At 44.7% G+C, this 20,440-nt stretch overlaps 1 protein-coding gene and 1 long non-coding RNA gene across 5 annotated transcripts in view; one reads left to right on the top strand and one right to left on the bottom strand.

Moving 5' to 3' along the window:
- MYRIP (myosin VIIA and Rab interacting protein) overlaps nt 1–20,440 on the top strand; it is a 410,104-nt gene that overhangs the window by 310,435 nt on the left and 79,229 nt on the right. For all 4 annotated transcript variants that reach the window (XM_025375656.1, XM_025375655.1, XM_025375654.1 and 1 more), the window contains 4 exons: nt 5,210–5,290; nt 9,348–9,445; nt 9,661–9,741; nt 12,455–12,598. In XM_025375656.1, the coding sequence (XP_025231441.1) occupies nt 5,210–5,290; nt 9,348–9,445; nt 9,661–9,741; nt 12,455–12,598 (404 nt within the window). The remainder of the gene's footprint in view (nt 1–5,209; nt 5,291–9,347; nt 9,446–9,660; nt 9,742–12,454; nt 12,599–20,440) is intronic.
- LOC112618544 overlaps nt 15,688–20,440 on the bottom strand; it is a 127,978-nt gene continuing 123,225 nt past the window's right edge. Inside the window, exon 3 of the long non-coding RNA XR_003118092.1 lies at nt 15,688–17,259. This is a non-coding gene — a long non-coding RNA (uncharacterized LOC112618544). The remainder of the gene's footprint in view (nt 17,260–20,440) is intronic.

Here is a 20,440-nt window from a genome sequence, read left to right as displayed (position 1 = left end):
GAAAGTCATTTGCCCTTGGCTACAGAGAGACTACAACTGTCCCTGGAGGGCATGCCCTCCACCTTCCTTTCTTCTTACTCCAAAATTCTGTTCGTATGGCCCAGAAGCTGATGTGGTGGGAGAGTGAGAAAAGTGTCCGCTTCCTCCCAGGAAACTTGAAGGATGAATTTTTTTTTTTTACCTGTGCTGTTTTTATACAGTTGAGACAACCAAGTTCATTGGAATGAGAAATTATATTCTTTAGTCCTATTAGATCAGCCAGTAGAAAAGAATGGTAGTCAGAATATGGACAGCATGCCTTCCAAAAAGTCTGTTTCTTTCTATCTAGTGGCAGGTTTTTTTGTTTGTTTTTTTTTTTTTTTTATCACTTGGCTAACACAGGTAAATGCTTTTTATCCATGAGAAACAAGGAAGAAATCTAATTTGGAGCTTTTTCACCATCATTATTTTCTGTCGTTTTCTCAATAGAGTCTTTGGTTGTGTCTTACCTAAAAATATGCCAGCCACTTAGATAATGGGGGAAATAGAATGGAGGCACTAAACATGGAGAATCATTAGGGTCTTCTGTTGTCATTATTAGAATCTCTGTCTTTCAAACTGCTCAGGAAAGCTATAGCTAAGAGAGCAGTGCTAAAGGTTTCCACATATTATGTTTATCACCATTTCACCAATTTCTCTAAAAGCTCTGTAGGAATGGAGGCAAAGAAGAAATAAAGCTTAAAAGTCATACTGTTAGCAGTTTTTCAACCCAGAGAGAGATCTGAAGAAGGTCCATGAATAGAATCGGCTCAGTCATTTGCATCCCATCCTCCTTTCCTCTCTTGTACATCCTCGGGTATGCTGAATATGCCCCTTTAAATGTCAACAAATTCAGATCTCGTAGGTGTTCTTTGCCACTTAATGCACATTGAGGAATAAAGCAAACATGTGGAAAACCCTGTAGAATAGAGCAGAATTTTTATTTCCTTCCCTTTCTCTCTAAGTCTCCACAAGTGGAGAAGGCAGGCATGAATCGCAAGTGGGCTAGTATTGCAGGGCTTTGAAATTTACAAGGATCAGTTTCAAAGGAGAATTCTTTGCTAAGAATAAATATCTGCCCTGATTGAAGCAGCTTTAGGTGCTGGGCCCTCTGTGATTCACCACTTTCTTCATCTGAGTCTCAATCACAGCACTTATCACATATCACATTGCATTCAGGATTACACAGCTGCCTCTCCTGCCAGACTGTGATATGCAGGTGGTAGCTTGTTTATCTGTGTTCTCAAAGCATGGCTCAAGGCCTGGCACATCTTATATCTTCATTATTGTACTAGTTCAACCTTAAAAGCATTTTATGGGGCCAGGCATGGTGGCTTATGCTTGTAATCCCAATATTTTGGGAGGCTGAGTCAGGAGGATCACTTGAGACCAGGAGTTCAAGACCAGCGTGGGCAACATAGCATGATCCTGTCTCTACAAAAAAAAAAAAAAAAATTAAATTAAATTAGCCAGATGTGGTGGCATGCACCTGTCCTTTGAGCTACTTGGGAGACTGAGGTGGGAAGATCACTTGAGCCCAGGAGGTTGAGGCTGCAGTGAGCCATGATTGTGCCACTGCACTCCAGCCTGGGTGACAGAGAAAGACCCTGTCCAAAAACAAAGCATTTTATGGATACCAAGCCGCTTCATAGAAATATGAGAATCAGTTGCTTTAATACTATTCATATCTCCATTTAAGTGAAGATTTCTTTTGGAGAAACATGAAGACAGGCAGACAGGAGACAATTTATGAGATGGTACTCAAATATAGAAAGCCATAGTCGTAAAACGACGAGATCTATTCTACAAGCTACATAGGAAATGTAGTTACACTTCAAGTAGGGAGAAATCTTCCAGGGCTTAAGTAGCCTCCTAGTTGTGTGAGATGACTCAAGAGCCATTCATTAGCTTTTGCTTGTTACCCAATACCCTTTGTAGGTTTGTCATCTGCCATCCTCGATTCATGACTACACATTAGAATCGCCGAGGGTACTTTGAAAAAAACCTTCCAATACCCCAAATCATTGTCCACCCCCCATTAATTACTGCTGAATTTCTGGAGGTGGAATCCAGTATACATATTGTTTAAAGTTGCCTGTATTATTCTAAGGTACAGCCAAGACTGAGAACAAGAGCCTCAGCTAGAACTCAGAGTAATTAGTTCAGCAGTGTTCTTCCAACTCTATCTAATGGTACTTCTTTTCAGAATTTTAATTGTCAGAACATGATATGCAAAATCTGCATTGCACAAGGCATGTGCTATGCTTCAGGACTCTTAGTATAAAACTCCTTTCACCTACAGAACGTCTTCATTATGCGGACCACTGTAGTTTGCCATAAAACCACTCAATTCAGGTCAGGCACAGTGGCTCACACCTGTAATCCAGCACTTTGGGAGGCTGAGGCGAGCAGATCATGAGGTCAGGAGATCGAGACTATCCTGGCCAACATGGGGAAACCTCGTCTCTACTAAAATACAAAAAAATTAGCCCAGCATGGTGGCACTCGCCTGTACTCCCAGCCACTTGGGAGGCTGAGGCAGGGGAATCTCTTGAACCTAGGAGGCAGAGGTTGTAGTGAGCCGAGATTGCGCCGCTGCACTCCAGCCTGGCAACAGAGCGAGACTCCATCTCATAAATAAATAAATAAATAAATAAATAAATAAATAAATAAATTCACTGAAGATTGCTTCAATCCACACAATCTCACATATCACCCATCACATACACACCTTGTAGTGCCATCAGTTCCTCAGCAGTGCTCCCAAGCTAACCTTACTCCTTCCCCTGCAGCTCACAGCAGGTGACCAGATTAGCCCTAAAAGAAGACTTGTTTGTTTTATCAGACAAATCTAAGATGTATTCATTTATTCAGCAAATATTTACTGAACACCTACTGTGTGCCCATCTGGCTTAAGATGTTAGAAGTGAAGAAATGAGCAAGACCCTGCCATTTCAGAGCCAAAACTCTAGTGGAGAAGTCAGATGAGTAAATACATTCATAAATGAAATAATGTCCAAAGGTAACGAGTGCTCACATGGCTTCTCTGATAGACCCAGCATGACTTTTTTTAAATTTAATTTTATTTTAAGTTCCGGGATACATCTGCAGGACGTGCGGGTTTGTTACATAAGTAAACATGTGCCATGGTGGTTTTCTGCACCTATCAACCGACCACCTAGGTATAAGCCCCACATGTATTAGCTATTTATCCTGATGCTCTCCCTCCCGCTGCCACCTTGATAGGTCCCAGTATGCATTGTTCCCCCTGCTGTGTCCATGTGTTGTCACTGTTCAGCTCCCATTTATAAGTGAGAACAGAGAACACAATCTGACATTTTTAACAGTTATCCTAAAAGAAGCACTACATGAAAAAGGTAAAAGTTGCCATTATTAATATACTTAATCTTCAGACAATTGGATAAATAATATATGCTTTTATTTAGTGTTAGATAAATAAATGGGAAAAATAAACCTTGCTTTTATTATCATTCTATATCTAATTTTGACATGATTCTTAAAGAGTTCTATTGCTTCGTCTGGGATTTGATGGACAAATGTGGTTTTCTAAAAATGCTGAGCCACATGAAATTAGAGTTTCCGCCAACTCATGAAAAATAGTGGCTTCATGTCTTCTGGCTGTTTAGCCCATGCTTTCCAGAACAATTCAGCCCCTTTCTGCCCTTGAAAGAAAATCACATCATCCTAAATGACACCAACGCTCCCACCTCCAAATTTAAAAGGGAAACAGAAAGAGAGGTGTTTTACTAGAAGATTTAAAGTCATATAAAACTAGGGCTTGTCCTCTGGTGAGGTCAGTCTTCCAAAGACTTTTTCACATCTCCCTTCCCCTTATGTTTCCCATGGCCCTCCCCATCCTCTCAGCAGGCAACCTCAAATCTTCCCTCCTATGGCCTACAGGGCATGCCAGGCAGGGACTTGCCCCTGCATGCAGCTGCAGTGGGAGTGCTGCCTGCCTGTTCTGTTGCCTCCCGCTCCCCCTTGGTCTTGCATCTTGATATCCCTCTCACCTTCCAGGAAAGTCTAAAGGTCACTTCTTGCTTATTCAATCTCTGTCTTTACTGGGATTTATAAACACACCCAAGTCTCTCCTGTTTTCTAAACCCCTCCTTGACTGCATTTTCCTCCACTCATTGTCCTGCCATCCTCTTTCCCATCACAGGTCAACTTAAAAAAGTAAGCATTCAGGGCTTCCATTGTCTGCCCTTCCTCAGTCTACACTCACCTTCTCCCCCTTCCAAGCTATTCTCCACACAGCAGCCACAGTGCACTTTTAGAGGCACAGATCTTACCAGGTCGTCTCTGTGAAACCTTTAAGGGCTTCACATGGTGGTTGGGATAAAGATCCAAACACTGATGTGGCCACCATGACCTGCATGGCCTGTGTCCCCAGGTCACCTCACCAGAGCTGCTTTTTCTCTCTGCAGCCCTGCCACGCTGACTCTCATTTAGGCCTTCAGATACACCCTTTCCTCCCAGGACCAGTCTCTGTGCAAGCTGTTTGCTGTGCCTTGTATGTTCTCCCACTCCCTACACCCTTTGGCTGATTCTTCACTGCTTAGGTCCATCTTCCCTGCTGAACACTTTCAGTGGGCTGTGAACCGTCCCATCAAAGCACTTAACCTATCTATAATTTCATATGTATTTTTACAAGTATTTGATTAATGAATTTCCCACATAAGAATCTCATGCTTGTCAGGGTGGGGTGGAGGCAGGTTTAGCTTTGCTTATCAGTGTGCCCCTAATACCTAGGCTGAAGCCAGGCACCTACTGATGCTCATAGACTATTTGCTGGATGAATGAATAAATTCTAGATGCAGCCATGCCAAGCCACACAACCAGTAATTTGCAGGTCCAGGAATTGACCTCACATTTCTCAGACGTTAGTCTATTGTTCTGTCTTTGACTCCATATTGCCTGCAAAGAAGGTATGGGAAGAAAGTTGGGGTTGGCAGCAATGCTGCACCAGGAATCAGTGTGAGAAGAAAAAAGCAATGGGTCAAAAATGTTAGCATTATTGTGGGAACTCATGAGTCCCTAAACCTATTTGCAAGGCTAACAACCCAGGTGTGTAATAGCAGTCTGCCAGTTCAGTGACACAGAGCATCAGTGTTCACTGAAGACCTTTGATAATCATATTCATTCTCTTCTCCCACTCCTACCCTGCCAGGAGGAAGCCTTTTTGAGTCAAACCTGGAGAATGAAGGAAGCATTTCTGGCAGTGATTCAACATTTTATAGGCAGTCAGAAGGTAAATTTGCTTAAGAGTTTACAGCTACTGGGAAGTTGGAGGAATAGAAACACCTACAGGTACAGGTACTGCCAGGGTCCGCCAGGTGCATTGTTACCCCAGATGCAACTATCTACTACTACGTGTGAGTCTCCCTGGGTCACTTATTATTGCCAATTGCATGAATCCATCATATGGCCATCCAAAGTGTGGCCAAGGGAACAGCATTCATTGCCCAACCATCGATACTTTACAGTCAACTAGTAAATATTCTTCTGGAGTTGGAACGTATCAATCAACCCACTCACTTGTGCATCTCATATTAAAATATTCCCTTAAAGAAGGTATCATTTACTGATTAAATTCTACTTTTTTATACCAATATAATTGCCCCCTTAGAGCAGTGGTTAAAAACAAAACAAACTTCTAATTTCTAAGAAAACTTTATCACTTCAATTCTTTGTCTGAAGTACTGGACATTGATAATCAGTGCCCCCTGAATTGCCTTCCTCCTGTGTCCCCTACAGCTCATCTGTACCGTCTCTTCTCTCTTTGGGGGCTGTGATGGTTAATTTTGTGTGTCAACTTGACTGGGCTAAGGGATGCCCAGATAGCCGGTAAAACTTTATTTCTAGGTTTGTCTGTGAAGGTATTTCTGGAAGAGAATAGCATTTGAATCCATAGACTGAGAAAAGAAGATCTACCCTCATGAGTATGAGTAGGTGTCATCCAATCCATTGAAAGCCCAGATAGAACTGAAACGCAGAGGAAAGGTGAATTTACTGTCCCTCTTCTGAAGCTGGGACATCCATCTTCACCTGCCCTCAGACATCAGAGCTTCTGATTCTTGGGCCTTCTAACTCAGGACTTAAACTAGCAGCTCCCCCATTCCACAGCCCTTCACATTTGGACTGAATTATACCACTGCTCTTATGGGTCTCCAGCTTGCACACAGCATATCATGGAACTTCTCAGCCTCCTTCATCACATGAGCCAATTCCCATCATAGATCTCCTATTTTATATCTATATATATCCTATTGGTTCTGTTTCTCTGAAGAACCCTAATACAGGTGCCTTCTCATGAAAATTCTGTCCACTGTTATCCTTATTACCTGCAGCTCCTCCATAGGTTACCACACACCATTGTACGACCTCAAGTGCACCTCCATTTGCTGCTGAGCCAGAAATGCCCAACCTTGATTTCATCCCAGAGTTCTAGGCTCAGATTTCTAATGCTTGGCCATTAGCACCTCAAGATCCTATAGGGTTCTTAACCCCAACTTGTCCTAGTCAAGCTCTTTAGCCACTTAGGTCCACCAGTGAGAGATATGTTTCCTTCAGTCCCTATCCTCATTTCCCCCAAGCTACAAAAGTACTTGTCAGCCCTGTTTTCAATCTTACCCTTTTCTCTCCATTCTAAACCCCTATCCTTCATACCTCTCTGCCCGAAACTCTCTGGTATTAGTGTTAATTTCAGTGGCCATCTGTATCAGCAGGGTTCTCCAATACACTAAATATATATGTATGTACATGTACACACACACACACACACAGATTCCTTTTAAGGAATTGGCTCATGCAGTTGCAGGGGACTGGCAAGCCCCAAACATACAGGGTAGGCCAGCAGGTTGAAAACTCAGACAGGAGTTGCTGCTTCAGTCTTCAAGCTGAATTTCTCCTCTAGGAAACTTCAGTTTTTGCTCTTAAGGCCTTTCAAAGGATTGAATAAGACACACCCACATTATGGAGGACAACTCTTACATGAAGTCAACTGATTGTAGATGTTAACGACATCTAAAGAATACCTTCACGGTAACACCTGGACTGGTGTTTGATTAAATAACTGGGTACTATAGCCTAGCCACATTGACACATTGACCATCCCACCATCTAGCTGGTCTTCTGAACTTTGGCCACTTTACCTTCTTAATCTTACCCCCAACCCTTGCCAACCTTTCTCTCTGAAACACTGACCTGAACCTTCACTTTTTACCCAGAGTTCCACATCACTTTCATCTAAGAATTATAATCATAGCATCCAAAGCCTTCCTAGTTACAGCTCCAGGTGCCTACCTTCCAGGAGTCTACACGGATAGTTATGCATGTCTCTTAGTGGTTACTTATATGTCTAATCACCCAGTATCTTGGAAGGTACATGAAAGCATGGACTCAGCTTGTCCATCAGGTTGTCACTGGGGCCATCACAGAGCCTAGCACACAAACGGTACTCAGTAAACATTTGTTTGATTCAACAAAAATTTGTACTATTTTCTGTGAAAAATACGTTGGTGACTATCTTGAAGAAGAGAGAGGGGAGATACAGTGTCTACCACCAGGGAGCTCTTAGTGTGTGTGATGACAATTTATATCGTGTAGGCTCTAGTTATCAAAACATTGGAAAGACTGTGCTACCTGGTGGTGTGCAGAGCCCTGGGCCGAGCTGCCCCTATGTGGCTCTATCATGACTGTCATAGCTGGCTTGTGACATACTCATCAGCTAGCTAGATCACTTTGACCTTAAGTGGATTGTTTAGAGACTTTATTATGTTTGCCAAATGATACTTTCTGTCTACATCTGTGTCCTTAAGAGTCTAAGAAGCTTGAATTATTTTTTAATTGAGTAATTAATGAATTGATGTATTCACACCCTGTCTCATTCCACAAAGAATTTTCAACAGCTTACAGGAGATTTGCGTGTGTTAAATAATATATGAGTAGGAGACGATAAATGGAAACAGGAGGTTGAAATTGGGGAAAAGGAGACCCAAGTACCCAGCCCTTGCTGACCTACATTCCTGCATGTGATGTGACTTGGACTTCTAGGGAAAACTAAGAAAAGGATGATAGAAATTCTCACAAGTAAGAAGCTAAAATCTAGGATCTCAAGGGAAACAGAACTTTTCCCAGCACTTAGCTCCAAAAAGAACTCTTCACTTGGGGAAGTCCTTTACTTTCTCTCATTTGTTGCCATGTCTTAAAAAAAAAAATGTCCACTAAAAATATGGTAGCACGATATTTTTAAATCATGTTAGCTTCTATTTGTGTCAGTTTTGTGATTAAAATCAAGGGCTTTGAATTGGAAGGAATTTGGAATGGAATCCAAATTCAAATGCAAAGGAATTGGAATCCAACTGGATTCAAATCTTAGCCTTCTTGTCTTGCTGTGTACCTTGGGTGAGTTATTTAACCACTCTGTGCTTGAAATTTACCATCTGTAAAATTGTACCTATATGGCACCTACTTACCACTGGATTTTTGACAGAATTAACTGTGATCATGTATGTGAAACTCTAGGCCTGGGGCCTGCCATGTGGCTGAGCTCTGTGAGGTTGGCCAATGTTGTTAATACTGGTTGATAGTCTAAAAACTTATACCATAGAGTTTATATCTGCACTAAGTCATATGCACAGCCCAACGTCCTTAGTACAGTTAATAACATTTTCCCCATCATCACAATAATACATTATATGGACAAAATAAAGCATAATCTTTATCTGAGAAAGTGGATGAAGAACCATTATTTCCTTATATTAAGCCCTTTTGTTCAGTCATCTTTAAGCCACTCTGTGTGCTTGGACCAGTGCTTCATTTTTGTATGATCATATTCATACAACAATGAATGAGATCAATTCTCGTTCTCTGAAAGTGACCTGTGGGAAGGGGCCAGGGGCATGGAGCCTTTCTGGATGATGAAAGCAAGCCCAGAACCTGGGACAGACCTCAAGCAAAGGGTGAGGCTGAAGGGATTTGAGAAGATTTGTTAGAGGAGGAATTTTTGGGCCAAGCCTTGGGTCCATGGGAACCAGCTCAGTTATGGAGCACGAGACTAGGAGGGAGGAGGAATGAGACAGCAGGCATGAAATAATCAAATAATTTGTTGCATATGGGGCTCTGGATGTGAATGATGCATAGGAGGCAGTTGTGAGGCAGGTGGAAAGGGTGAGGGCTTTGTGCGCTATGGTAAGCAGCTGAGAACTTATCCCAGAGCCCTTGAAGAATTTAAGCAGAAGAGCTTGAACAATCATTTTACTCATCATTCCCTTTTAGAAATGCTCTTTGTTCTGTTTCCTGTCTAGGACATAGTGTGATGGACACCTTGGCTGTGGCCCTACGGGTGGCTGAAGAGGCCATTGAGGAAGCAATTTCCAAAGCAGAAGCATATGGGGACAGCCTGGTAGGACCCCTCCTGCTCCTCTCTGCGGGGGGAGGTGTGGGTTGGGGTCCTGGCTGCCAGGAGAAAGTGCAGGTTATCAGGAAATCAGTGTCTCAGCAGCTCTGACTAGAGCAGGGCCCTCCCTCTGCTTTTGTGGTCAGGATTCTCTTTGCAAAGTGATTGCCAAGTCAACCCAAGTCCACCCACAGCACACAGCCATTCTCTTCCCTCCGCAGGACAAGCAAAACGAAGCCAGTTACCTGCGGGACCACAAGGAGGAGCTAACTGAGGAACTGGCCACGACAATCTTGCAGAAGGTAGGTGGGCCCTGGCAGTGGGATGGCTGCAGTTTCCTGGCTGGGCCCGGAGTAGGGACTCTGGCAAGTAGCAGATGAAACATGGGGAGTGTCTCTGGTACTGTATCTTCTGTGCCTTCTCACTTTAGCCTTTTGTGCCCTGGGGACCCATGCAGAGGGAATCTATTGCACTGCTCTGCAGTCACTCCTGCTAGCTCCGTGCCCTGTGCTGTCCCTTGCACAGTGTACCTGTCAATTACTTCTGCGAAACCAACCACCCCAAAACTCTGTGGCTTCTGACAAGGATCTTTCTGTCTTCCACAACCAATTCTCCAGCACCAACTGAGAAGTGAAATTCCATTCAGATACTAACTTCTTCCTGCAGTTAGTGCAGACCCCACATTTAAGGGCCCAGTCCCACAAGACTGCCACTGCTTCAGACACCAGCCACAAGTTTCAGGTATCCCCAAGCCACCACACTTCTCCTTACCCTGCTACAAATTTGGGAGTTTCCACGACCCTGGACCCTCAATTCAATGATTTGCTAGAACTCACAGAGCTCAGAAAACTGCTTTACTTACCATTACCAGTTTAACATAACGGGTACAGGTGAACAGCCAGATGAAGAGATACAGAGAGCAGCAGGGTCTGGGGACAGGATGTACAGAGCTCCCATGCCCTCTCTGTGAACATCACTCCACCAGCACATCGATGTATGTACCAACTAGGAAGGTTTCTGTGCCTTGTTGCATCAGAGTTTTTAACCAGGTTTCAGTATGTAGGCATGATTGATTAAATGATTGATTACCTGATTGAATGCACTCTCTAGTCTTTCTGCTCCGAGCCCTCTAATCATGCACTGTAGTTGGCTTTTCTGGCAACCTGCCGCCATCCTGAAGTTATCTAGGGACCTCACCTTGAATCACCTTGTTAGTATAACAAAGACACTCCTAACACTCGAATCATTGCAAATGTTTTTTGAAACTGTGCCAGGAAATGGGGACAAAGACCAAATACAGACGCCCCTGAACTTACAGTGGATGGGGTTAAGTCCCGATAGTAACCCCATCCTAAGTTGAAGGTATTAGAAGTCAAAATGCATTCAATACACCTAACATACTCTTAATATATCCCAGCTTAGCCTAGCCTATCGTAAATGTACTCAGAACTTGCATTAGCCTATAACAGGTCAGAATCATCTAACTCAAAGCCTATTTTATAATAGTGTTTAATAGCTCATATAATTTATGGAATGCCGTCCTGAATACACAGCGCGTTCCCACCATCGTAAAGTCCAAAAATCTTAAGTCAAGGACTATCTGTATATATGTTTTGTTATGCCACAATTTACTTCTTGCTCACACATCTGCAGTGGCTGCACTTCCAGCTGTGGGTTGGGACAAAGTCGGCTGCAGCATGTTCACTCTGGGTCCCAACTGAGGGCACATCAGCTGCCTGTGGCCATGACAGGAGCACAAGCCAGCAAGAGGAAGCACACAGTGCTTATTAAGGCCGAGGCTTAGCTCTGGCTTACAGTTACTGACTCCCTCCTCTCATCTCATTGGCCAGAGCAAGTCACACATCGAGTCCAAAGCCAAGGGCTGGGATGTAGAATCTCCCTATACTAGGAGGGTCTGCAGAGTCACACAACAAAGTGCTGTATGCAGGAAGTGTTGAAAAACTTCAGTCTTCCCTTTTGGTCACAATAATTCACATCCCTTCCACATGCCAAGTAGACTCACCACACCCAAAGACCCCCAAATGTCTCATCCCATCACAATTCAAAGTACATTTGATCCACTTTTAGCTCCTTTTTAGCTGGAGATCTGTGAACTAAGCAAACGAATGATCTCCCCCCCGCCCCCATATACCCAACATGCAATGTTTGAAGAGGGACAAAGAGACAGCACTGGCCCCACCCACCTGCAGAGGGGAAGAATGGGAGGCACTGGGGGTCACTGGTCCTCAGCAATTCTGAAATCCTGCTGGGTAACATGGCTGGGTCCCCACCCTGCCAGGGGAGATGGCACCTCAGTTCATTGTTCTCTGGGCTCTCGGCCTTCCTTTTTATCCTCCTGTCTGGCCTAAAGGAACATTGAAGAATATGCCCATCTTGGTGGCTTAGCACATTTCTTGACTGCTTCCTGCCTATAGGAAGTTGAAAGCCCAGAGACCTTGGTACAGATGGACTTACTAGGTCCAAATGACTGTGCGAATGAGCTGGATCTGGAGCCATTCTGGTGACTCTTGGTGTCTACCCCCTTGATAGGGCTTCCAGATGCTTCCTAAAGTCAGGACTTACAACCAGAGGCTCTGGGTTTGAAATCCAGCTCCACCATTTATGAGCTGTGTAGCCTTATCCAATAACTTAGTGTCTCTGAGCCTGTTTCCTCATCTATAAAAATGGAAAGAATTACAGTATGCACCTTCTAGAATTAAGTGAGGTAAAGCTTACACAATACCTAGCGTGAGGTCTGACACATGCTAGGCACTTAATAAATAGAAGAAGCTGTTAACATCATAAAAGGATTATTTGCAAACTGTAGAATGCTTAGTACGCTCAAGGCTATAGTTGTACTGGTTTCTCATAGAGCAGATCTGAAACAGCCTAGTGTTCTGTTGACATTAAGCTTGTAAGTGACTGAAAAATATTCCAAAGATGGTCCCAGTTACCCCAGATAGCATCAGGAGGCCTCTCTAATAACTTGCCCCTTTTTTGTCCTCCCCTCCCCAGATTATACGAAAACAGAAGAGCAAAAGTGAGCAGCAAGTGGAAGAAGAGCCAGGATGGCCACATCCCCAGAGTGGCAGCACAAAAGTGGCAGATGAAGGGACCTCAGCATCCCCTGGAGGCCACCGCACTCCTGCTGCCCTCTGGGTGAGTCCCCAAGCAGTGCTGGCCTACCCTCCACATGTGCAAGTCTGGGGCACACATTTAACCCTCTGTAGTTGAATCAAGTGGCCACTGGCCAGGGTAAAAATTTCAAAAAGATGGGGAGCGAAATTGAAAGAGAAAGTGAGTGTGTGTCAGGGGCCAGGAGGGGTAAGAGAGGAGAGAAAAACACAAATGGTCTATTGACAATTATAGAAATAGATTTTACACAGAGACCAATTTAGGAAAAATACAAATGCTGATAGGCTGCATTTTTTTTTTTCATTCTGAAAAGAATTAGTACTGAGTCCAGTGGGGGGAAATAACTTTATAAGGACCACGTGTATTCTTATAACCTAGATTGCTTGCTTTATTGAAACGGAAAAGTGACCGCAAGAAAATTGCCACTGCTATTTCAACCACCAAAATGGTCACATCTGGACACAGGAAGTCACAGTGTGGAGCCAACCTTTCTGTCTGTCACCTTGAGTCACAGAGCTCAGTGGTCTTCCCACGACCCAAGGGTTTGGTGCTGCTCCTGTCTGCAGTGGAGTTGCTGAGCCTGTCACATCTGTTGTTACTGGTTTTAGTAAGCCCAGTTGAGAATGTGCAAAGTGCTGGGGAAGAAGCTGGGTGGGGTAGGTTCTGCAAGAAACCGAGGGACTGGCCAGTAGGGCTCTGGTTCTGCTAGATATAGGGCAGCACACAGATGCACTTCAAAACTGGAAAGTTAGACATGGGAAAGGCAAGGCCAGGGGCTTACCCCATCCCCACTGGGGGTCCAGTGGCATTCATCCCTGCATGAGCAGATTAAAACAAGGGTGTGCAAAGCAGCACATGGTAGACTTGCAGTCCACAAGGGATCAGCATAGGTCACCTACATAAACTCCCTTGTCCTCGCCAACTGCCAGATGCACAGGGGTTACAAGGAGTATCTTTATGGCTTTATCAGAGATTAAACTTCATTGATTTATCAGCAGAACCTTTCTTCGTCAACATGCTGTCAGCTTGTTTTACTGCTGCTGTCATGCGTATGCTCAGCACCAAGGAGAACAAAACAAATAGAAGACTCCATGCCCACCCTCCAGAGCTTTATAATCTGGTTAGCAAGGCAGGAAGGGACACGGGTAAGGCTGGTAAAAAAAAAAAAAAAAAAAAGAGAGAGAGAGATAATGGGAGACAATACATCATTGGGTGCTGAGTTGAAAGATTAAGAATGGAAATGGATTTGGAATTCAGACAAGGGGCCTTTCCAGCAAGGAGTGGAAAGGGATCCTACTGGATGGAGCAGGGGAGCAAAAGTCCTTCAAACAGCCTGTCACTCAGACTGGTCACAAAATCAGAGCTGCAGTTCCTGGGCTCAGGCTGCAGGCATGACATCACCTTGCATTTGGGGTCTTTCTGAAATATTTTCTGCAAACTCAAAGTATCAAGTCTTGGGGAGTTCCAGAAAGTGGAAATTCCCACAGCACCCCAGACTCAACCATGAGTCAATGAGTCAGAGGCAAGAACAGAGAGCTTGGGCTCTGTCTCTGCCACTCCTGGGGTAGGATTCTGGACTTGCCCTTGACTAGGTATGAGACCTTGAACAACTGTTTAGTTTCCTGTCTGTAAAATGGAAATAATAAGACCTGCCCTAAAGGATGGCTCTGAGGATTCCTTGTGTGGCCAACACAGTCTTTATTGAGCTTCCACTATGTGCAAGGTACTGTGCTAGGTGCTTGTATTAGTTTGTTCTTGTGCTGCTAATAAAGATGTACCCAATACTGGGTAATTTATAAAGGAAAGAGGTTTGACTCACGGTTCCACATGACTGGGGAGGCCACACAATCATGGTGGAAAGTGAAGGAGGAACAAAGTCACATCTTATGTGGTGGCAGGCAAGAGAGCGTGTGCAGGGGAACTCCCTTTTATAAAACCATCAGATCTCATGAGACTTATTCACTATCACAAGAACAGCATGGGAAAGACCTGCCCCCATGATTCAATTACCTTCCATCAAGTCCCTCCCACGACATGTGGGAATTATGGAAGCTACAATTCAAGACAAGTTTTGGGTGGGGCCCCGCCAGACCATATCAGTGCTACAGAGACAGTGGTCTCTGCAGATACAGCAGACTTCACCATCTAATGGTGAAACATGAGGAGTGCCATAAACAAGTAAATAACAACAACAATAACAAAAAACACAGGGGTATGTATTTCAGGAATTGTCATCAAGGGGATGGAGGGGAGGGAGTGCTGGGGACAGGTAGATGCTTGGTTAGGGAGCTGTCAGGGAAAACCATTTTTAGGAGATGACATGAAACCAAGACTTGAAAGATGAGAGGTCTGGGAGCAGTAAGAGGAAGGGCACTACTACAGGGGGAATGATGTGTATGGAGGCTCTGAGCAGGAAGGAACTTGGTATGTTCAAGAAATAGAATAGTGGTTATGTGGCTAGAAAATGGGGTAAGGGGCACAGTGGCAGTGGCAGGTGACTAAATGAGACATGGACATAGTTATTGCTCTATTATTAACTTATTTCTACATTTTGAAGTAAGGGTGACTGTATCTTCAAAGTATCCCCTATGAGTTATGAGCTGTACTTCACTGTGTTTTGGACAGCAAGGCTCCAGGCCCAGAGAGCAGAGCTGTTGGCGTATCACTCACCTGCTCCAATTCCCAGACCACCTGCTGCCACCAGCCCAACCCCACTGTGGGTCCTCACCAGTGCCCTCTCCCCTTCCTTCCCACACACAGCCAGGTGGCATCAGCTTGCTTCTCTTCTAAGATATCAACTCACCCATTAGAACATTTCCATCCACTCACTGCATCTTGGGGCTGTCTCATTCTTCCTTTATCAGAAGCTGAAAGCTCTTTCTCTGACCCTGTCTCATTTCCCCTTGCACTAAAAAGACCTCACTCCCCAGAAACAGACCTTTCCTGATTCTTCCTATTGGCATCAAGTGACTGCAGTTCTGCACAGTAACTAAAATTCTCACGTAAATCCCGTGAACAGAGAGGCATGGGAAGGGGGTCATCACAGAAAGCTTGAATAGTAATGTTAATAATGGAGTGATAGTCAGGTATCTATAGTAATAACACAAGAACAATACCTTTTCTTTATATAAATTTTATATGCAGCGGGCTTTCACACATTGTTTCCTTAGCTCCACATATGAGCACCCTGCATTGTCCCCATTTTACAAAGGAGTAAACTGAATCATAGCTACCCCAAGCCACTGGAACTAAGTGATTGCAGGTCTCCTGGTTCTGAGCATTTCCTACACTCCATTGTCTCCTGTTCCCTTGGGAAGCTCCGGACATGGAATGCCTGCTTCCCCACCAGATGGTCGCTGGATCTCCTTGTCATGCATATGGTTAAAACTGGACGTAGTGCCCCTCCCACCTCCTAGAGACCAGAGATGCTCTGTGTATCATTAGAGATGTAGGACAGTGGGCTCTTGTATCATAAGCCAAAACGGTGGGCACAACAGTAATGACAGCCAATAGTGTTCCCGTTTCAGCAGCAGGACAGCAGAGGCATTTCATCCACACTCCTCAGCCAAGCACTGGCTGAAAGCAGCTTCAAATAAACAACCATGACCCTTCCCAAGGGGAATCTCCCGCTTGGCTCATCAGCTCACTGGAATGAACTCAGTCCACCCAGGACACAGGCATGGCCACCGGCTGTTTTCACTGAGGAAGACATTTAGAGGCACAAGCCAGAGTCTCATGGGATTTCCCTTTGGTTTACTAAAACAAATACCTCTCAGGATTTTATTTGTTTTGTCAGAAAAAAATCTGTCTTGCCAAACGCCAGCCTCCTGCACAGCATAACTCATGGCTATGCTTTGACATCAATGTAAAGAGAACTTAAGCATTTGTTTTTTTGAAGCAAATAGAGGAATATTATTTATTTTGAGATTTTTATGTAAAAATGGGGCCTAATGGAAGCCCCTCCCTGAATGTAACATATCTTTTGAATTTCCATTGCAATACTTTGCAAGATATGTCCACCTCCCTCCAGCTTGAATCCACCTTTTAGGGAGGGAGGTGGGAGAGAACTGTGCGGCTGTAGCTTGGGAAAGCACCATCAAGGATACTGACACATACCCTTGGGTGAGCACCTCTCTTGGCATAACAGTGTAACCACCCAGATCATATGCCTGGCAGGGGTGCAGGCACCTTACAGGAGGAACAAGGTTATCAGCTGGCTCTTTGTTACTGCAACCTTCATCTTTATCTTAGACATTTGATCAAGGAGACTCCCTCCTGTCCTCTCCCTGTGAGTTCACACTATCCCGTGATTTTCAATATGTAAACAGCATACTTTTGTCAACAGTATCAGGAAGGAAGAAGTATATGCTCTGTCTTCCCCCCGTTCATACTTACACTCATGAGGAGCTGCCCCAAGCGAAGAAGCCTGAATCTGAGAGTAAAGAGAAATCTGTTATGCACTCAGCTAGGTCCCGGACACAATTTTCCCTTGAGAAGCCACTATTATCATCCCCTTCACGATTGTCTGAGGTCACACGTGTTCTGGATTTTCCACAGCTAAGCACCGGGTGTGTAGTAGGCATCTTGCAGTACAGGTCCATGGCGGTTGATGGCCGAACAAGTCTATTAGCGGGGCTATAATGGAGACCTGGACTTGAACCTTTCCCTTCAGGTTTCCAGGATACCTGTGGAGGAGGAAGAGTGTACGAATTAAGGTCCCAGCAAAAACACTGGGATCCATACCCTCATAAATCATCATTTTTAGTACCTGACTTGGTTTAAAGACAAGCACTGTGATTAGAGCTTTTAAAAAATGTTATTGGAGGCCAGGTGCAGTGGCTCATGCCTATAATCCCAGCGCTTTGGGAGGTCAAGGCGGGTGGATCACAAGGTCAGGAGATAGAGACCATTCTGGCTAACACGGTATAACCCCATCTCTATTAAAAATACAAAAAATTAGCCAAGCATAGTGGCGGGCACCTGTAGTCCCTGCTACTCGGGGGGCTGAGGGAAGAGAATGGTGTGAACCCAGGAGGTGGAGATCGCGCCACTGCACTCCAGCTTGGGCGACAGAGCAAGACTCTGTCTCAAAAAAAAAAAAAAAAGTTATTGGGATGGAGAGCTTGCACTGTCCCAACTGTGGTGATAAGAATGCATTAAGTCTTAATTCATTGGCTGATTTAGAAAGGCCTATACTAAGTCCTAGCCTGAACGCCACCAATACTTGAAGTGGTGAAACAGATACTCATCTGTCCCCATTGGGCTTCAGTCATCTACACTTAAGAGGACAAGCTGAGGTGACCCACAGAACCCACACTGGCCAGCTCAGGAAGATGAGCCACAGATACCCCAACAGCAATGACAGGAAATGACCTGGATCCTCCCCTGACCTTATTCCCACTTCTCTTCCTCCCTCCCTCCTTTTGTGCTTGTCTCTGGCCTGCTGCCCTCCCTTCCCATTCTCAGACTCCCATTGGGTGTGGTTCCCCATGTCTTGCCCCCCGATAGCACTGGCCTGACTTCCCTTGGGCAGGAACCCTCTCACCAGTACCATAGCAGGGCCAGCCTGGTGCCCACCAGGGGTGACACATATGGTAGACAGGGTCAGCTTTCTCAAATGCTGTATACAGCGTGGCTGGGCAGACTCATGTAGGCTAAGCCACTCCTTTACCTGGCCCTAATATCCTATGATGAAAAAGCCTGTGCCAGGAGAGTGAACCCAAATTTCAGACCACTGGTCTAGGGCTTAAGTCCAAGAGTTAATTTCAGGTCCAAGAGTTAGGACCCAAAAGGGACTGACCCTGGCCAAAGCCACTATATGGCACACCTCTGGGAACCCCCATTCATATGGAATACAATGCTATTAGTGCCCCCTGGGGATGTGTAGCTGCTGCCGAGGCAAGGAATGTGAGAAACAACCATTGGTTGAGGACCATGCACTATGTTTGCACATCACATGTGATTTCTTTTAATCCTGGCCACAACCTAAGGACATATATTATTAGACCAATTTTATGGATGAAGAAACTGAGGCTAGAGCATTAACATAACTTGCCTAAAGTCATACAGGTAGTAATAAGTGGGGCCAGAATTTGAGTATCTCTTTCCTGCTCCAAAACTGTTGGTCAAGTTTCTTCCTCTCTAAAATGAGATCAGTAGTTCAGTGATCTCCACGGTCCCTTTCAGCTGAGAGGTTCTGAGGCTGCACTGTTCAGTATGGTGGCTAAAAGCCACAAGTGACTATTTTTTTTTCATCTTTTTTTTTTTTACAAGTGACTATTTTAATGTAAATTAAATAAAACTAAAAATCTAGTTCTTTGGTCACACTGGCCACATTTCAGGTGCTCAGGTGCACCAGTGCCTGCCTGGTGGTGACTATGTTAGACGGTGCAGATGTAGAACATTTCCATCATCCATCAAGTTGTATTTGCACAGCACTGGTCTAGGGATTTAGATAAAGAAGAAGAGATGAACAAATGGCACAAAAGCAGAAATACAAGGCCAGGTACGTGGCTCATGCCTGTAATCCTGGCACTTTGGGAGGCTGAGGTGGGAGGATTGTTTGAGGCTAGGAATTCGAGACCAGCCTGGGCAATACAGTGAGACCCCATCTCTACAAAAAATAAAAATAAAAATTAGCTGGGTAGGCTGGGCACAGTGGCTCACGCCTGTAATCCCAGCACTTTGGGAGGCTGAGGCGGGTGGATCACCTGAGGTCAGTAGTTCAAGATCAGCCTGACCAACATAGTGAAACCCTGTCTCTACTAAAAATACAAAAAATTAGCTGGGTGTGGTGGTGGGCACCTGTAATCCCAGCTACTAGGGAGGCTGAAGTAGGAGAATTGCTTGAACCCAGGAGGCGGAGGTTGCAGTGAGCCAAGATCACACCATTGCACTGCAGTCTGGGCAACAAGAGCGAAATTCCATTTCAAAAAAAAAAAAAATTAGGTGGGCATCGCGGTGCATGCCTGGGGAAAATGAGGTGGGAGGATCCTTTGAGCCCAGGAAGTCAAGGCTGCAGTGAGCTATGATTGCACCACTGCACTCTAGCCTGGGCAACAGAGCAAGACCCTGTCTAAAACATATATATATATATATGCCTGGACACAAACCAATGGGCTGAGTTTCGGTTCTTGGGTACTTCAGAGAACATAGCTCTCCCACCTTTCCTCAAGCTGTTCTCACCCTGGACACTCATCTGCATCACCTGCCCAAGCCCTGCTTTAAGGGTCTTGATGCAAGGGGTCTGGGGTGGAGCCAGGGCTTCCATATTACCAGAAGCCCCTGAGTGATGCTGACAGGATGCCAGGCTTAAGGATGGTATCTTTATAATATCTTGAGACAGAATCCTGACCTACAGGCTGTGGAGGGCCCTAAACCTGTGGCCTCCTGATAGGGCCTCCCCTTTTTCAATTTTCCAAAGACCCAGACACCTTTGGCTTAAGAAATAACCATGCAGAATCCCCAAACCCCATCAGCACCAGTGCTTAGGCTTGACTGCAAAACCCAAACTTAATTCTTCCCCATCCAGATGGGATTTCTCATCTATTCTCTTGGAAGAAGGTTCGGTGTGAATGCTCCATTTTTAATTTCCTCCCTCATTGTGTGCTCTCTGCCAGTATGGGGGTCAGTGCGACCTGGCTTTCAAAACCTTAAGATGCAATATCCTAGAAGGCACCAGTGTGGGTGTTATAATTCATTTCATGCCTCTTTGGGTGCATGCAAATAAAAAGGCCTCTCTGTAATAATATTGTGATCTTATTGTAATGATGATGGTGACACCAGGGACCAGACACTTACTGTGTGCCCAGTGACTAAGATGAATCTCTGTCTGGCTTTCTCTGTTCTCCTGTCTTTTGTCCCTTC

Source organism: Theropithecus gelada, chromosome 2 (genome assembly GCF_003255815.1).
Source record: "Theropithecus gelada isolate Dixy chromosome 2, Tgel_1.0, whole genome shotgun sequence".
In the NCBI taxonomy this organism is placed as follows: domain Eukaryota; kingdom Metazoa; phylum Chordata; class Mammalia; order Primates; family Cercopithecidae; genus Theropithecus; species Theropithecus gelada.
This window is presented reverse-complemented; position numbering and strand designations above follow the sequence as displayed.